General features: G+C 40.0%; 1 protein-coding gene across 8 annotated transcripts in view; it reads right to left on the bottom strand.

Annotated features, from left to right (window-relative positions):
- The window catches only part of mef2aa (myocyte enhancer factor 2aa), an 81,403-nt gene that overhangs the window by 12,715 nt on the left and 51,165 nt on the right, over window positions 1–17,523 (bottom strand). For 3 of the 8 annotated variants that reach the window (XM_084409577.1, XM_084409576.1, XM_084409578.1), the window contains 3 exons: window positions 9,333–9,464; window positions 9,133–9,267; window positions 7,329–7,554 (listed from right to left, as the gene is read on the bottom strand). In XM_084409577.1, coding sequence (XP_084265703.1) covers window positions 7,329–7,554; window positions 9,133–9,267; window positions 9,333–9,464 — 493 coding nt within the window. The remainder of the gene's footprint in view (window positions 1–7,328; window positions 7,555–9,132; window positions 9,268–9,332; window positions 9,465–17,523) is intronic. The other 5 variants (XM_084409580.1, XM_084409579.1, XM_084409581.1 and 2 more) reach the window with 2 other exon arrangements.

Below are 17,523 nucleotides of genomic sequence, written 5' to 3'. Positions count from 1 at the left end.
AACAAATAATTTGTTTCTTTTCAGAGCAAGGCTGTTTTGATAAAAAGCACCAGAAAAGTCCTAACCATTTATAAGTCGTCATTACCTTGAGCAACATGGTGTCTTTAAAGGGGCAAAGTATGCATGAATGAGAAAAGACTAATGGATTTCAGAATCAAAGCTTCGCCTCCCTAATAGATTAAGAGGAACAGAGTCCAAATTCTAATTATAGTCTTAATTAATGAGGCTGAACAGTACCTCTTTAACGGGTGCAGCCATATTGTTTTGGCTCCAGAAATCATGCACAGGAACAATGTGAGCTGGGAAAAGAGTTCCAACTGTTGGTGCCAAAAAATCCAATTCATATTTTACTTGGAGAACCCTTTTGTACAAAAAATAAATATAATTTGTTATGCCTCCATGAGGTATCTGAGAAAAAAGAAAGAAAAAAAGGCCGGTAGCACTGGAGCGGGATGGCGCCGTGGACCTCAAGATATAGTAAAGTAACTGGCACATAAACGCTCTTTCTAGGAACCAGCCTATTATTCCTCAGTATTAATGAAGAAAGCTGTGCAGCTTCTAAGCACATTGCATAACACAGATACAACTCCAAACAAACCCTCGTTTTTAACAGAGACGGTCCTGAACGGCCCAAAAGCACATCTGTGTACGCTGCGTTGTGCTCAAAACTGAATTCGAGATCGCCTCAAAGATCGGCTCATCAGATTGCTAATTGGTGCTCATCAAAACACGTATCATGTATTTCTGGAAACATTACGTTTGCATCAATTCCTATTTGTGCATGATCACGCATTGTGAACTTTGGCATAATCCGCAAAGCTGAGAGTTTGCTCTTGTCAGCTTGAACAAGGTGTCTTTAACACTTCAACTAGCAGTGCCAAATTGTTTGCAATAATCTAATTGAATGTGTGGGATCTGATCTTCTAATGTATCAGCCACACTTCTGCGATCCCATGATGAAAGCACATCTACCTTTACAAGACTTCACATCGTTTCACTTTTAATTAAATTAAGATAGTTGCTAAACCAGCAACTTCGCTGTTGAAAACACTGAATATAAGTCAATTTAACTATTTTATATTTAACACTCTACTATTATTAGAAAACACAAGGTTCTAACATGTTCGGTACTCCCAGTTATCCAATTCAGAAGCACAAATACTTTGACAGACCTAAGAAGCGGTGCTGTTAAGATGGAGATGATCGAAAGATATCTCGGATCAAAGGAGAGTGAGCACAAAGCATCAAGGACTTGTTCACCTTCTGGAGTTGAGGGCTCTTCAGCCATAAGTGATTTGTGCTGGGCTGTATCCCTTCTTTCTTCACAAATAAACACACAGGACCTGTGCTTAAGGACAAGACAGGTGCTGAAGTATGTTGGGACAACTGACAAAAAATTCAACTAAATCGTGAGGGTACTGTCTGCAGGACTGATAATGCCAAGCAAGAGCTGTCAGTTGCTTCATTCAGGCTTAAAATGTACTAAACTTGTGAGCTTTCACATTCAGATTTCAGTCATAAATAAATAGAATTGATTATTCATTTATAATGATACGTACAATAATTTTAAAACATATAATAATATAAAAAGATATTAAATAAAACTAAACGATATAAATACATACAGATGTATACAATTACATGTAATTAAATTGCATACTAAAATAAACAATAAAATTATGTTATACTTTGTATAATGACTGCTAAAGACCGGGTCTGGTTCAACTGGAAAAATCCACCATGTGGGAAGAGATATTTTTCTCTTGCATCAACAGAAAAACAGTGCCAATGATTTGTTAGTCAACAACGAGATCTGGGTAATTTGACAGAAACTAGGCCTTCTGTTCCCCGCACAAGTCAACAACAAAATAAAATCTGAAACGAAGATGATCCGAAACCAAATATTCAGCTGGAAGCGTGCAGAGCTTCCATATCAGAGAACTCTGAGAGGAAACTAAGCCATTTAGTTTCACAGTGCTGATGATTCATCCTGACCTCCAGCAACTGTACATAGTTAGGTAACACCGAATTGCTTCAGAAAAGAAAGAATCGTGCTACAACACGAGCCTGATATTTCACGAACAAAAAGATTCATTTGCACCCCAGCTGGGCATGTCAACATGATGAAAAAGTTTTTTTTCTCCCTGAAGAGGAGAGCTGGTGTATGTGCTTGGATTATAGTTTAGATCCTCTTCACTATTCCTTTGGCTTAACTGGTGATCAGAGCATTCCGCTGAACTCATTCAGGCAATATGAGGTCGCTCTACACAGGGGAAAGAGCAGAGGAAGTGTGCTGTGAGCTGCATTCCTGCAGGCTCTGCTCTGAGATGTCCCTGCTCTGTATGCAAGGAATGCACGGAATATGCAAGGAATTGCCATCTGACAGGAGCACTAAAGTGATTCCTCTCCAAGGCAGCCACGCTGGTCGAAGCTGTTTGGAACAAACAACAGCTGCGCTATGCGATCAGAGAGCCAAATGCTGCGCTATGTGACCACGGAGCCAAAGGCCTGAGACCTCTGGGCATACGCTCCTTGCCACACCCCATAATGCCCCTGTCAACTAAGCACTGTACGTCCAGGACCTTAAATACACCCCAGATACTCTAGGCTGGGCCGTGACTAAACCTAGAACCCCAAATGTCAGTGCTGGATGATTTAGAAGTGCACAGATAAAGAACTTAATTTAACCGCAAATGCATTATTTATTGGGTAATTAATAAACTAATAACAAGCCTAAACATTCAGAATATTTCTCATAGCATTTCTCTCCCAAAGTCAAAACTTGTGGAGGAGTCTGGCATTAGCGATGATGGCAAAAACAACAGCATTCCCATGAGCGGCACAGGGCGCCATCCCTGCACACATTCACACACTCCATTTCTCTATCACTCATCTGCGACAGTTTCACGCCACTGCTCCCGCTCTCTCTGAGCTATACTTCGCTTCCCCCTCTCACTTCTGCTGCTATCTGTGTACCTATGGGAAAAGTATCTTTACCCGCTCGGAGCAAAAATTTAGGTTTTATTAGAAACGTACAGTACAGGTCAATAAAATAATTGTCAATTAAAATAATAAAATATTTAAAATGTAATATATATTTAAACTTATGGCCTTTGTCACCTCATAATAAAATAATACATATATATACACAAACATACAAAAGTATAATACGTTGTTTTATTATGTTGTATTTATATTTTATAACATTTGATAATAAATTTATTTATTAATTACATTTTTGTTTACAAACGTTTACATTTAAAATATATGATTTTCACAATTCAGTCAGAATTTATTATATTACAATATGTTTCATTATTTTATAATATTTTTAATCAAATGTTTATGAATATAATTATTTCAAACAAAGTGTTTTTATTTCCATGTATTTTTCTACCATACCTTTATGGCAACATGTTATAAATCCTTGAAAATATTGAATTCCGATTTAAATGGTGTAGGTATTTTTGCATTATGATATAGCACTAATAGGCTAAGCCCGGGTGTCATTTATATAGACCGACATCCTTGTTTCAAATCTCTAAATATTGATTCTTAAAGAGATCCTCTGCACCACTGTCGCAAAGGGACTATGCTACTGGGGACTGGCTCAGTAATGTCTGACAATTATTCAAAGACTGATGAGAGGCATCGGGTGCATAATAGCAATGAATTCTGCACCGTGTAACTGAAAAAGTACTCTGAGGTATTCATTACCAAAAGGCTCCGAGTGCTATACTGTACATGATCTCATAAGAGACTCAAAAGCCAATATTTTCTCCCACCGTGTACATTCAATCAAGAGAGTCTCGGACACTTAGCAGTAGCACTCAGTAAGCGCATTTCTGTGTGTGAGTGTGTTTAGTTGGCAAAAAGATGGTTAAATACCACCTGTCTCTGCCTCTCACTGCCACAGAATGCTTATGACAGGTTGCCTGGTCATTGTGCACAAGAGTCTTAGAGGGATGTCATGGTCCGAATGCTTGCCGGGTTCTGCTGGGTCAGGCATTTAGCAGGCTTACGCCAGCCGTATAAGGACTGTCACAGTACCAGGAAAACAGATGCACCTGTCAATAGGGGGAAGGAAACTCGAGGGGGCCGGGAGGGATGGAGGCAGGGGGTCGAAGACTTAAAGGAAATGCTGAGTTTATTTACCTGCCTGTCTGAATCAGCTGCTGGAACAGTTAACCGTTTCGTACACACAGACACAGACAAAAAGGAACTTCTTGCTGAGATGCATCTAAGCTGCACCTGCACTACATCTAATGTTTCCGGTTGACGTTTAAGGCCTCGATATACTCACGACTAAATTCCTTTTTGTTCTTCGATTGGGGTGAAAATAATTACCTGAGCAGCGGTATAACCATAGGGAACATACCGAATCCACCCACGCCGCTAGAAAGCAGCATATTTCCTCGCAATAACAAAATAAACACACAAAAAAAAATGCCTGGTTAGAAAACAGCAGTTAAGAAAGCATCTGATCATAGCGACATGGATATGTATGTCAGGTCATGCTTGTTTATATAGCATTTTGTCCAATATATAAGTGTTTACCAGCTAGAGCGAACTTTTCCAGAAAGTTTGCTTTGGCAGGCTGTTTTGAACTCCCGATATGAGCTCCAAATGAACTTTGTTTTGGCCTGATTTTGTTTAAAATGACAACACACCAGTTAATTCTTTGATTTAGTTTGAAGTATATCAGTGCCTTAAGATTTCCAGCAAAAAAAAACTAAACAAAAAACCCCCCAGCAAATTAGGGCAGGAGGAATCTTCAAGATCATGTGAGAGAGCATGAATCTCATGGCTTGTTGTTCCAGCAGTCATGCTCTTGTGCTCGGATGCTTTGTAATGTTGAAAAAGTAGCCCTGGTCTACAGCTGACATAGACAGAGCGGCCCACTAGAGAATGGAGGCAACCCTTGTATTTGTAACTGTCAGGGAAAAACAGTTGGACACATGACCTTGTGTGCGTCCTTGGTGACTTGACTGTGTGTGTACACACAAGCAGCAGGGCAGAGACTCTCGCAGCTGGCGCCATTTTACATCATCACATGACTGTTTACGCCCGCTTTATCAAACGCCTGAACCCACAAGTCAGCACCGGTTTTCTGTGAATGATAATTGTTATATGCTAATATACATCTTTTCTTTTTTTCATGAGAAGCCATAGAAAAACCCCTTGATAATATCCTTCTGATGTCCTCATAAAGGGCAGAGTCACTTCAACATCCATCACTGGCTCATAACGGTTTGGCCTAGATTTCCAAATATCAAGAGAGAGAAGGGGGTGGTGTGCTACTGTAACATGCCAGTTATACTCTAAGCAGAGGAGAAGCGACTGAGGGTGAACCGCTTATCTGATCACAGGGGTAAAGATGGTGCTACTCCGTTAGGACCAAGAAAGAGGGCAACGTACTTCCTGAAAAAAGAGACCCTCTCTTACAAATCAACCATATCAATCATAAAAACAGAAGCCGGATTCAGAAACCCCTGCAAAGCGAAACATCTATTGACACAGGAGCTGGTGCAGTCACCCCAGAGGACTAACCCGCAGGGCTGGAGTCGACACCGCTTGGCACTGGGAGCTCTGTGAGGGTACCCAGCATGTCACCTAATGAGATGCACAAAATGAGATGATTAACCATCTGCATCTTTTATCTCCAAGTGTGTGGGTACATGTGTGTGACAGGCCAAGCTCTGCTCCCTTTAGTGTGTCAAACACATTTCAGTGTTGCAGAATTTTAAGGAGTGAAACTGCCTGCTAAGGCAAGAATAACTATTGCTCATCTCATACTTTGGGATTTTAACAAACCCTTAATTCTAACTATAATTATACACTGTTTGTGCTACGGACATGAATGTTCTCTCAAATTGTGGCAAATTGTATTACTTATCTAAGTGTGCTGACATCTTTCGCCTGGCAGGAAATAAAATGTACTAGTTATTCTTTAGCACCTAACATTTTCTGAACTGTATACATAAGTTAAATTACAAACAATACTGTTCAAAAGTTTGGGGTCAGTACGATTATTATTATTATTATTTTTTTTTATTAAAACCTTATTTAGGAAGGATGCATTCAATTGATCAAAGGTGACGATAAAGATTTTTATATTGCTACAAAAAAAAAAAACATTCTATTCATCGAAGAATCCTGGAATAAAATATATCACAATTTCCACAAAAATATTTTGTAGAACAACCATTTTTAACATTAATAATAATAAGAAATGTTTCTTGAGCACCAAATCTGCATATTATAATGTTTTCTGAAGGATCATGTAAAATAATGGCTGTTGAAAATTTAGCTTTGCCATCACAAAAATGTATTGCTTTTTAAAATTCAATAAAATAGAATAATAAAATATTAAAAATATTACTTCACAATATTGCTGCTTTATTGTATTTTTGAAGTCAACTACACAATCAAATCTTGCCATCGTGATTTCAAACAGCATTTGCACTGTTGAGTACAACCTCCAAAGAGCGTGTGCTGGCCTGTGGAGGGCGAGTGTTGTTTGGGTATTGTTGAGGTCAGTAATGGCTGTTGTTGGAACATCAAACATTATTTAGCAGCGATGCAACGCAGCGGTGTTTTTGCACTCTACTATGATCAAGCCTCCCTCCTACATAGCAACAGAGATAAAAGGATGACTAATGTGTCCAGTGCAGAAAAACATGCATTTAACACTTGTGTTACAGCTTGAAGACGTATAAGGCGCACAAGGGCCAAATGCAAAACAGCTATTTATGGATTTTCAGGTTGCAAGGTTCCTTATAAAGGTTCAGTGTAAATCTAAAAAGCTTTCTGCTGCATTTTCATCTTTTGTCACAGGAAAAATGTTTACGAAACACATCACAAGTGTATTCACTATCTGTACGACTGTCTGTCTTTCATTTTTCACACTTGGGTTGGTGTGGCCCAGTCACAAAGCCCACTGCTGTCAGACCAGCTTAAAGATCAGATGGTATTAAAGCCTGCAGTCGTCATGGAGACCACTTCCAGGAGACTACTAATTGATCTCACTTCCGTTCCACCCATGCTAGGGCTGAGAAGTTGTGAAACGCAAAGCATAAGAAGAAATATATAGATGTCTGTGCATAAAAGCTGGGAAACAACATTACTTCTCCATTATTACAGATCTCTCAATGTGAGACAGAAAAAAAAAAAAAAACATCTATATTGAATTTTAAAAGCAAAGCAATAAGACAGAAAACACATCTCTTGATATACACGCCATTACAATAGCAGAATCCCATGACGGAGCTGTGCCTGCCCCACTTTTGTTGGTAGAAATTAAAGAATGTTGAGGGAATTGCACAAACCTGCGTTGCCTGTGCTGGGGGGCCTCTGTGGGGGCCCGCCAGACACTACGTTTCTGTGCAGAGAACCCTGAGGAGGAGACAGCATGGCACCGTCACTCAGAGAGGCAGTGGCGACCGACAGGCTCTGGCTGCTCAGAGAGGCCCCGGGGTTGTAGGACATGGCATTGGGGTTCGTCACTGGCACAGCCACATGCATGGAGAAGTTCTGCGGGGGCAAGGCCGTCGGCTGGAAGAGACACACACACATGGCTTTATGTGAGAGGCATTAGAGACTGATATTTAATCTAAGTATCCCAGTATCAAAATTGACATTCAGACAGATAACTGCAGAGTCATATCTCAACAAGAAACGATATAATCATTTAGCCTGGATATTCAGGTAGAATGGCCCATAATGGTGCACTGCACATATCTTCAGGCCTCTACCAGAAGTGAAAGATGACCCCTGAGCTTTGGTGCTTTTATCATACAATGGAGGAAAACAGGAGATAGATTGCTGGGTGGAAAAATGTAATCTCAGGAGGGAATATCTACGGATCACCTTGGGCTGTCCAAAAAGCCCGGCATAAAGTGAGAAATACTCCTGGAAAACAATTCTACTATTGGGAGTCATTTTCGCTGTGCTCGGAACACCAATTTTTTTTTACCCAGGCTCAATACATAAAACAACATCTTGAAATAAGATATATTACGAAGGCATGCAAATTTGGGACATTTCTTGAAATAGCTCTCCAGTCAAGTATGGCTATAGCCAGCACTGCACTTGGCCGTTTTCACAAAACAAAACAACTAAAACACACACACAAAAACAAAGAAGAAGGAAATCATACGACAGCAACAGTGGCATCTTCATCAAAGGAACAGGCAGTGCATTGCTGACTATCCATAGAGTTATCCAGAGTGAGTGTGAGCAGGGACAGTGTGAGGCCACTCAATTCACTTAATAGTGCAGCGAGCCAGTTAGTGAGTATATTAGTATGTTAATAACTCGAGCTTTGTTAATGTCCATTCGGTGCAGCGAAAATAATCATCTGACACCATCTATCAGGTGCAGAATGTTATGGTCATCACCTAATAAGATCACGATTATTACTAGCTTGAACTTGAAAAAGGTTCAGTTATTTGATTGTGCTTGGATTCTGGGTTCTGGGAGATGAACAAACAAACCCAGGTTTTGCCACCCACCAGAAAAGTGAGACAAAAAGAAATCAGTTCTAATGAGTGGAGGAGAAACGGTGAGATAGTCGCTCCATCTTTATACGATGGCAAATCTTCTCCATCACGCGACCTGAACAGAGCACAGCACTGAGAGAAAAGATTCAATTTCCAGATCTGTTGGGGAGAGTGCTGAGATGAACACATCAATTACCTGGACATCGAGGCATTCTCTCCAAAAATAAATACCACAAATACATCACACTTGTACTGTTTGTTTGTTTTTGCAGTATTTCAGGTCACTAATCAAATAAGCACATTTGTGGGGGGGTTTTATTCAACTTTTCACTTGTATAGTATTTATATAGTGTATCTTATTTTAGAAATGTATCAACAAAAAAAAGGGGGGGGGGGGGCGGTGGGGATTTAATAACTCCAAACAATGTGATCTTATTAGGGTCAGAGCTGCAAAATGAAAGAGAAAAAAAGTGCACTTCCAATGGACAAAAAAAAGAAAAAGAGTATGCTTTAAAAAAAAAAAGGTCCTTAGGTGCTGACAGTGGTTGCAGGGTGAGGCAATGAAAAAAGGGGGAGAGGGGGGAGTATCCTTTCTGCCACAAAGCCAAGCAAAAACATTGCATTTACTTACGATTTTATGATTTCGCATCATATTATCAAACTCTTCATTAATTTTTTTATATTTTTCTTCTGTGTGAGGGGTGAGGACATATGAGGCGTCAGGATCCGGGCTATCACAGCCTCTGTGTTCTTTCTTGTTAAGCGCCTGTAGTAAACATCAACATAAAAAGAGGGATCAACACAAAAAGGCAGGGAGGAAGCAGTACTTACACCACAGCGCTTGTACATTAAATCACTCTCTTCGTTTAGTTTGCCGAAACGATCGTCCATGAGGGGACTGTGACCGAAACAGTCATCTGGATCAGGACTGGGACAGTCATTATGGCCTTTGTTTCTTAATTTCTGAAAATGAAATTGGAAAATTCACACATACATAGACATATGTCAACCCAAACAGCTGTTATCGTTGGGTTCATTTAAACAAAGTAAAAGCAATTGACTGGTTAGTAATTATGATAATTAACTACTTAAATAATCTAAGGCAGAACATTTTGATAAAGTGCATTCACAGAATTTAATAAAGAAATACAGTTATTGAACTTTGCTACAATTGCATGCTGCTTAGAGAACACAGAGGAGCTGCGATCAGGATGTTGAAATTGCACTGGTAACAGTTCAATGGATAATTCGGCAAATACATTAAGAGGTAATACGCTGATGGTTGCACCATGCCTATTGCATTAGCCCCTGGGGAGGAAATTGAATTGTCACTCCTTATCCTTTCCCTTAAAAACATTAGGCTGGGAAAAAACCAAATCGTCTTTTCTCTCTCTGCGTTTCTCTCCCTCTCTCCTCTTTGCTCTCTTCTTTAGGAACATACATTTCCCTCAGCATGTGTGTGTTGCGATGCATATTTCATTATCTTTCAGTTATCATAAGCCACCCAGCTGGAAGACACACACACATAAGAGGATCCCACAGTGCAGCGCTTTAGAAGCTCTCTCACTGTAATTCAGCACACCTGTCACTCACAGAAGCCTATCAGAGTGAATGCAATGTACAAATTGAATGGATTATCATATCCGGTCACTAGCATTTACGTGTGGAGAGGACTGATTATTTTAAGAGGAAAGTGCAAGGGGCCCAGCACCTGATGTAATATTAGCCATTTTTACCCTGAAGGAGCAGAAGTATTTCTTTTGTCAGGGGAGTCCATTGGTAACATGTTACTTAAGGCCAGTATAATGAATTTTATTATCTATTTATAGCTGGTCCTTAAAATAGTGTAATGCGTTCAAATGCATCATCGCAATACATAATTTAACATACCATCATGCATTATTGCCTTTAAAGGAAAAAGCGTTAAAAGGTTAAAATTGTATTGTATTGTAGCCTGTTATAAGTATGTACAAAAAAGAATGATAATGATCATTTATAAAATACATCACACAATTTAATGCACCATTCTGAATTATAATTGATTTGGAAAATATTACTTTGAATATGTGTAAATAAAACATAAAATTAAATGTAAATTAATAATTTTATTAAACAATTTATGGAAAGAGAAGATAATGCATTTGCAATTACAGTATACGGCATTACGAATACCTTCATAATACAATATACACTGAATATTGTGTTTAAGTAAACTGTTAACCTTTTATTTTTTTCAAACTCTCCATTACCAATCAGACCGGTAGCATCAACAAGATGACAGTGAAGGTTGCCAAAAAGGGAAATCTTCATTTTATGCCCTGATGTGTTTCTTACTAGATACATCTCCTGTAATAAGACTACCTCTGGGTGGTTTGGCAGCAGAGGTCACATGTTCTTTCAGATGAAAAAGTCATGTTTTGAAGGAAGTGAAGCCCCTACACTAACAAGCCCCTTAGTCGTTGTCTCCAACACGATGTGTGTGAGAGTGTAGGTACGCGTGTGGGTGTGTGTGAGAGTGCCTTTAGAGTGCAGCTGCTGTCCTCTGGTATTTCTGTGACTGTAGAGTGAGATCTTTGTTGATCCTTATCTACTTTATCTAACAACATGTGCAACCGAGCTCAGCACTGTGAAGTCAAACACCACAACGCATTCGTACAGATGCACAGGAACAATCTATACATGTGCACAATGCGCACTGCTCTGCAATGTCTAAGCAAAAAAAAAAAAAAAAGCAAGTGGTATACAACTTACAGCTACAGATATATGGCTTTACTGGGACCATCTGTAACCATAAAGCCTGTTAGTGTGGTGCCGAAGGTGGCTCTCGCTCTCTCTTCCCGGGTCATTTCCTGTTTACAGGGCCCTATGTGGATCTCTGAAACACTGTGTTTACCAGTGAAACTATGCACTTTCTCCCCCAGAGTGCCACAGATTCCATCAGGACCTGCAAATTATTGTCCCAACCTGCTCATTATGTGGCAAGCGCTGTGGCTGGAGCTGGGCAGCGAGGTCTGTGTGAGCAGGGCAGGGCCGCTGACTTCCACAGTAACCCTAGGGACACACCCGTCCGCTGGGGCCTGAGTCTGCAGGGAGGGGCCCCTGTGGAAATCTTGGCCGCCAGGCCAGCCTCCTCATGGGCACACAATGCTGATGAGCAAAACAACATTTCCAAACAAAGGAATGTGATGGAACTACATTATAGAGTAGACCTTAATCCGAGTAGATGCCATATTAAATTGTACACGGATGAAAGCACCTCTGATGTGTGTTTAAACACGTTATTAACAACTAGCTGTTCCATAAACACTGCATATCATTAAACGTAGTTGTCACTACGTTTATTTTTTCGGGAGTTGTAGAATGCAGCTGTCACTCCCATGAACTGAACTCTGTGTACAGAATACGATTAAGCAATAAAAGGTGAACTGACAACCTATTTCGCTGCAGTGTGTACTTGAGTCACAATCATGAACAGTTTGACAAAAAGAAGCAACACAATCGCACTAATACGCCCGTTGTCTTGCATGGTATGGAGCTAACATTTGCACCATGCACCATGCCGTGCTTTAAAGTCTGAAGGACCGGGATGGCACGCTGGTAAGTCCTTCTTAAATTGCTTGGCATGTTTTGGGTGTCCCACAGACACTGCCCGCAGCTCTAGTAAATGGATCACTAAATCAGCACATGTCCAAACAGGTGTCCCTCTCCCCCAACACCTGTCAGACCCTTCACCTTACGATCCAGCCAATCAGCAGCCTCTGCACGTCAGCACGGCCATAGAAGGACACATCATGTCAGTGCTGCATTACAGCAGATAAAAGATGCTGCCAATGAGCGATCCACGTGAATCCATTAAATGCAAGCACAGATGGGGGCATGAGGTTGATCACGATGGCTAATTTGCATTCTTGATTACACCTTTAAGTGTATGGCTGACATGATCTCTCATCAACAGGCCAAAGTGACGACTGCATGCAGCATCCTTCCAACCTTTTTCCAACCAAATTATTTGTAAAGACAGCATCAGATGAGATGATGGCTGTGTTTGAAAATCTAGTGAGATGCCTCTAGACAGCATTTTTCTGGGTATTAAAGAAATGCGCTTTGAGCATCTGAACAAACATTTGCTTAATTTAATGTTCTAATATTGTCTAATACAGTAAATTTTGCCAGGGGGAAAGGACTCATATTGTTATTAGAGTTTAGAGATGGCTGGCTTATTCGGTGTACGTGTGTGTGAGACTGGATTGTGAGTGTATGAAAGAGGGAGAGTGGGCAGTGCTGGCGTAAGCAGTTCTGGAGAGGGAGCTGAAAACTTATATTGTGTAATCTGTTCAACATGTCCCGCATGGCTCTGAGTCAGTGGGACAGCTGCCAATATTAGTACCATTATTATTATTTTTTAATAGAACACTAGCTAGACCTGTATTGATAAACTTTGGCAATCAGCACAAAAAAAATGAGAGACTGGCATAAAGCCAGCACGACATAACTATGTAGTGAGGGATTTCAGTGTTTGTGTGTATGTGTTTGAGATAAAAGGAGAACTGAATAACGAAAGAGAGGGATAGAGAGACATACTTAGAAACCCAACAGTTTAAAAAGCCTTCTTCTGTAACACACAACTTCCCTCTCTGAGACACTCTCTGACGAGCCACTGGAAAGATTACTGGAAAGAGAAATGCTGTGAAACATCTTGAATAAGAAAGCAGAATTAGAATAAAGTTTAACAAAAAAAGACATGATTTGCAAGAAATCTCAAACAGGAGAAGATGTGTACCGCTAGGGATGCTCCAATATTAAAATTCATAAAGCCATAAAGGTTATGTCAACAAATTTTTACTCTTTAAAGCACATGCACTCTTCAAGAGATAGTGCTCTTGAAGGGTTATATACCGAAGCATACAAGTTAGCATGAGATGATTGCAAAGTAATCTGAATCTAAAATAGAAGGAAGCTACATTTCTAACAAGAAAATATCCGATATATATCGAAAAAAAGCTAAATACGGAAAAAAAACTAATTTTAGTTGATAATCAACACACACACACACACACACACCAGGTTTGTTGGGTGTTTTATATGGACTTTCCAGACATAATGCTTTTTATACTCTACAAACTATATATTCTATCCTGTAACCCTACCCCTAAACACAACCTCAAAGAACACTTTCTTACAGCAATAATTAATTTTTATATATTTTAATGTATTTATTGCAAATCAATTTATTTTGAAGTTTAAATATATTGTCTAAATCACAAAGTATTTTACAGTATACCTCGAAAAAAACATTTCACTCATACCCCCGTTCTGTCAAATGTCTTTTGTATTTGACTTATGTGCTGCAAATGGATAAAAGGAAGATTAAAATATAGACGGAAATTGTAGGCCTGGCATTCAAAATAAAGCAGAACCGCAAGAAAAACTGAAGAAAGAATGGAGGATGATGATAGAGTGCGAGCTGTGTAATGGGTGGAGTGAGGGTGGAGAGCTTATCCTCCATTTCTGATTAAATCATACAGTACGGTGACGCAGCTGTGTGTGTGTGTGTGTGTGTGTGTGTGGAGAAGAGACTGGAACAGAGGTCGCGTTAGACTTTCTCATTGTCCGTCATTTTGACGGACAGGGTCATAAAAATTCCGTCATTATCACACATCATTTCATTTTTCATAGTTTAATAATAAACTTTGAATAGCTTTTGTTTTCATACACATTTTCATTTTGAACTTACAGCACGAGCATATAGACTTCATTAGGTGTTTGTTTGTTTATTTACGAAGAGAACAGATGAACACAGATGAACCAGTTTTTTTCTCCAGCAGTGACAGTGGAGGCCATTAAAACACAACCTTTTGTGCCTGAACAGGCAAATATGAACAGCCCAATATATTACCAAATAAAATTCGGTTTGCGTCTTTGAGACGACTTCTCGTGGCAATTTTAATTTTGTTTTGGAGGCTGAACCCACGCTCTGCTGCCACACTGGAGCGCATTCACCACCACCAACTGGACAGGGGTGGGAATTACAGTTACAAGTTCCAATATACATCACCCTCAGTGTAAACTGTCAAAATGACAGGCAGCCTTCAGATTATTCTGTCACTGCTAAAAAAATTCAGTCAATGGAGGAAAATATTCGGTTTAACACGACCTCTGCAGTAGAGTGAATAAAAGAAAGATGTGGAAAGTATTTTGTATAATCTTAGCTTAGATAAAGCATATCTGCTGTAATGTTTGCATGCTCAATCATATATTGTTGCATTCAAAATGGAGGCATGGTTTCTCTCTGGGTGACTGGTGTACTGTAATCTGTCCTAACCTCATTTCTAGCAGGCATCTCCATATCTTTGGCCCTACAGAGTCGTCCCTGTAGCAACACTGAGCAGCATGCTAATCCTTATGACATCACCACTGTGTCCGGTGCATTTTGTTTAGCATGATTATCCAAGCGGAGAGTGAGCAGTACCCTTAAAACTTTGAGCAGAGAGGAAGTCAATAGGACAATATGTTATCTGTTGAGGAATACTGTACAACATTTTTTTTAAGTTGCAAATAAAACAAAGATTACTGGAGTATGTTTTACAAGAAAATACTATTTCAGTCTGTTCTACTTCAAAATTTCATACTAAATTCATGTGTGTAATACACTAGCAATTCCTGAGTAAAAATTGTTTCAAAGTAAATCATACACCATTTTTCAATATAGTCAGCTATCATTACAAGGAACTTGCACTTCCACTTTCTTTGTCCCTCACATGCTCAGTGATGCCTATTCAATCAGAACAACATGACATAAACTAAATATGGAAAAAACCAGCCCTTATAATAATGCATATGGTTAAGAAAATAGCTATACTAAGAAATGTCTCAGTGTGCTGCACTTCAGATCTCATTCTATGGGCTATCGAGTCAAAAACCAGGATGTGACCTCATGCGTGTCCTTCCTGCCTCTGTGCTATTGTCTGAGCGCTCCTCTCAGAGGAAGCTGGACAGCGGGGGCTCGTTTTCAGTAAGCGGTAATTATGATTTCTGCGCAGCTGTTTAGAAAAAAACAACATACTGTGAAATGCGCCTCCCCACCCGACAAAATCTAGTCGTTTTCACGTAGGGTGCATCTCTTTTTTTTTGCATATCTCCACGTACCATAGTTAAATACTGCTGGTTGACCGCTGAGATTGCTGTTTTTATGTGAATACGCCATTTCATATTAGCTAGTAAGAGTGTGTTACACTTCCAGGAGCAATAGTTTCCCACAAAGACAAGCAGATGTTCGTAGACTGTAGGCTGGCGGGTTTGATCAAGCTATTAGCAGCCACAGTGAGGGAAGGAACGCTTTCACAATCAAGGGTATTTTGAGACATGAGAGCAGATTGGGAATTGAAACCAAAATTGAGGTGAAGGCATATCAAAGTCATCGCTCAAGTTTCCTTGCAACGATGTTGCTCTCCAATCCCACTGGCCTAAATAAATGATCTCATCTATTTAACAGTCACATCTACAGTAAAACTATTACAGTTAATGACGAACAAAGGGAGGAAAGAGTTGAGAGATTTCGATGAGACAAATTAATCGTTTTCCTCATCCTTCCCCAATACCCATTTCCTCCCGAGCCCGATAGTCTTTCTCACTACCTGTCTTTCATTCCCACCCGTCTTGACCCACAGACTGGATCATTAGCCATCAGAGCCCTTGAAACAATAGCCCCCCCCCCCCCCCCCCCCCGAACCCCTCCGTTCCTGCTCTCCTCTAAAATATTCATAAGGACAATTAGGAGTTCCGATAAGGCAGAGAGGAGAAAGCAGAGAGGGTAGGTCGTGCCAGCAGGACGTCTGTTCTGTAACACTCTATACCCCTGCCACCGAGCAGGCCTCATCAATCTGTGAGAGCGCACCTCTCCTCACGTACCTCGCCTCCTGAAAACCACCGGCCTTGACCGCGGCCTTGATACTCACATTGTGTGGTATGTTAGGTCAAAAGATGGGGCACAGAGGTGACGAATGGGCTGGCAAACATATTTAACAAACAGCCCTATGGGCTTGTGGTGGACTGTTTCACACAGGCATTTATATATAAGGTGGTCTGTGGTTTTGCCATTTTTCAGGTCATCAACTGTTGACAAAATAATTTCCTGGACTCACAAAACACGGTGGTTTCAGGTTGACAAGTCGCACGTAAAAACGCTAAGTACGACGCTTTGTTTGATTAAAAAGACACTGGATACAGATGCTGTAAATACACCTACAAGTGTCTGTAATCTCGATAAGCCTTTAAGTGAAGCGCACATACTTATAATGATTGTTTGGGCTGATCTGCAGTACTGCAATGAAACTTTACTTTGAGTACACATTTGTCTTTCGTGGAAAGAAGAAGACAAGCCTCCTACACATGACTCAGATAGAGAGAAAAAAATGGTTTCCATGAAAAGGGAGGGCATTATGGGAGAGGTTATCACTTTACTCTTCAGTAAATCGGGTGTTCTGTGTTGCTGTCCTTACACTAATTCAAGTGGAAAAGAAGGAACCGAGTAGGTGTGTATTTCTTCATTTTCCTTGCATCCCAAATCATTTCTTGTTTTGCAATTACAAATTAGTTTTGTAAAATTAGGAACACGAAACCTTAACACCTTTGAGACATTTGGGAATGTGTTATACAGCAAACTTTCTTTGAAGTCAAATCCGTGGTGAGCCGCCAAGTTTTTACAATGAATCAAAGCATATGCAAAAACCAAACCATAAGCAGTGTCAACTGATTTAAAATCCTTCCTCAGGCGGTCCACATCACCACTAAGATCAATTCAACCCACTCCTGCAAAGAACAAACAATACATCGCTGGAAGAATTTTAATTGAAAGCATAACAATCGCTGCATGTGCCAGTTCTTGAATGCCGAATAATAATTTCACCAAACTGCCGGACTGCCTGCTTCCTCTACATTAGAAATCATGCCGGAGTAAGTAAACATGATCTTTCACATTCAACAGTGTTGAAATCATTACAGAGGCTATTTGGTCTTACGTCAT

Source organism: Rutilus rutilus (assembly GCF_951802725.1).
Source record: "Rutilus rutilus genome assembly, chromosome: 5".
In the NCBI taxonomy this organism is placed as follows: domain Eukaryota; kingdom Metazoa; phylum Chordata; class Actinopteri; order Cypriniformes; family Leuciscidae; genus Rutilus; species Rutilus rutilus.
Note: the sequence above shows the minus strand (reverse complement) of the source record. Positions and strands in the feature narration are given on the sequence as shown.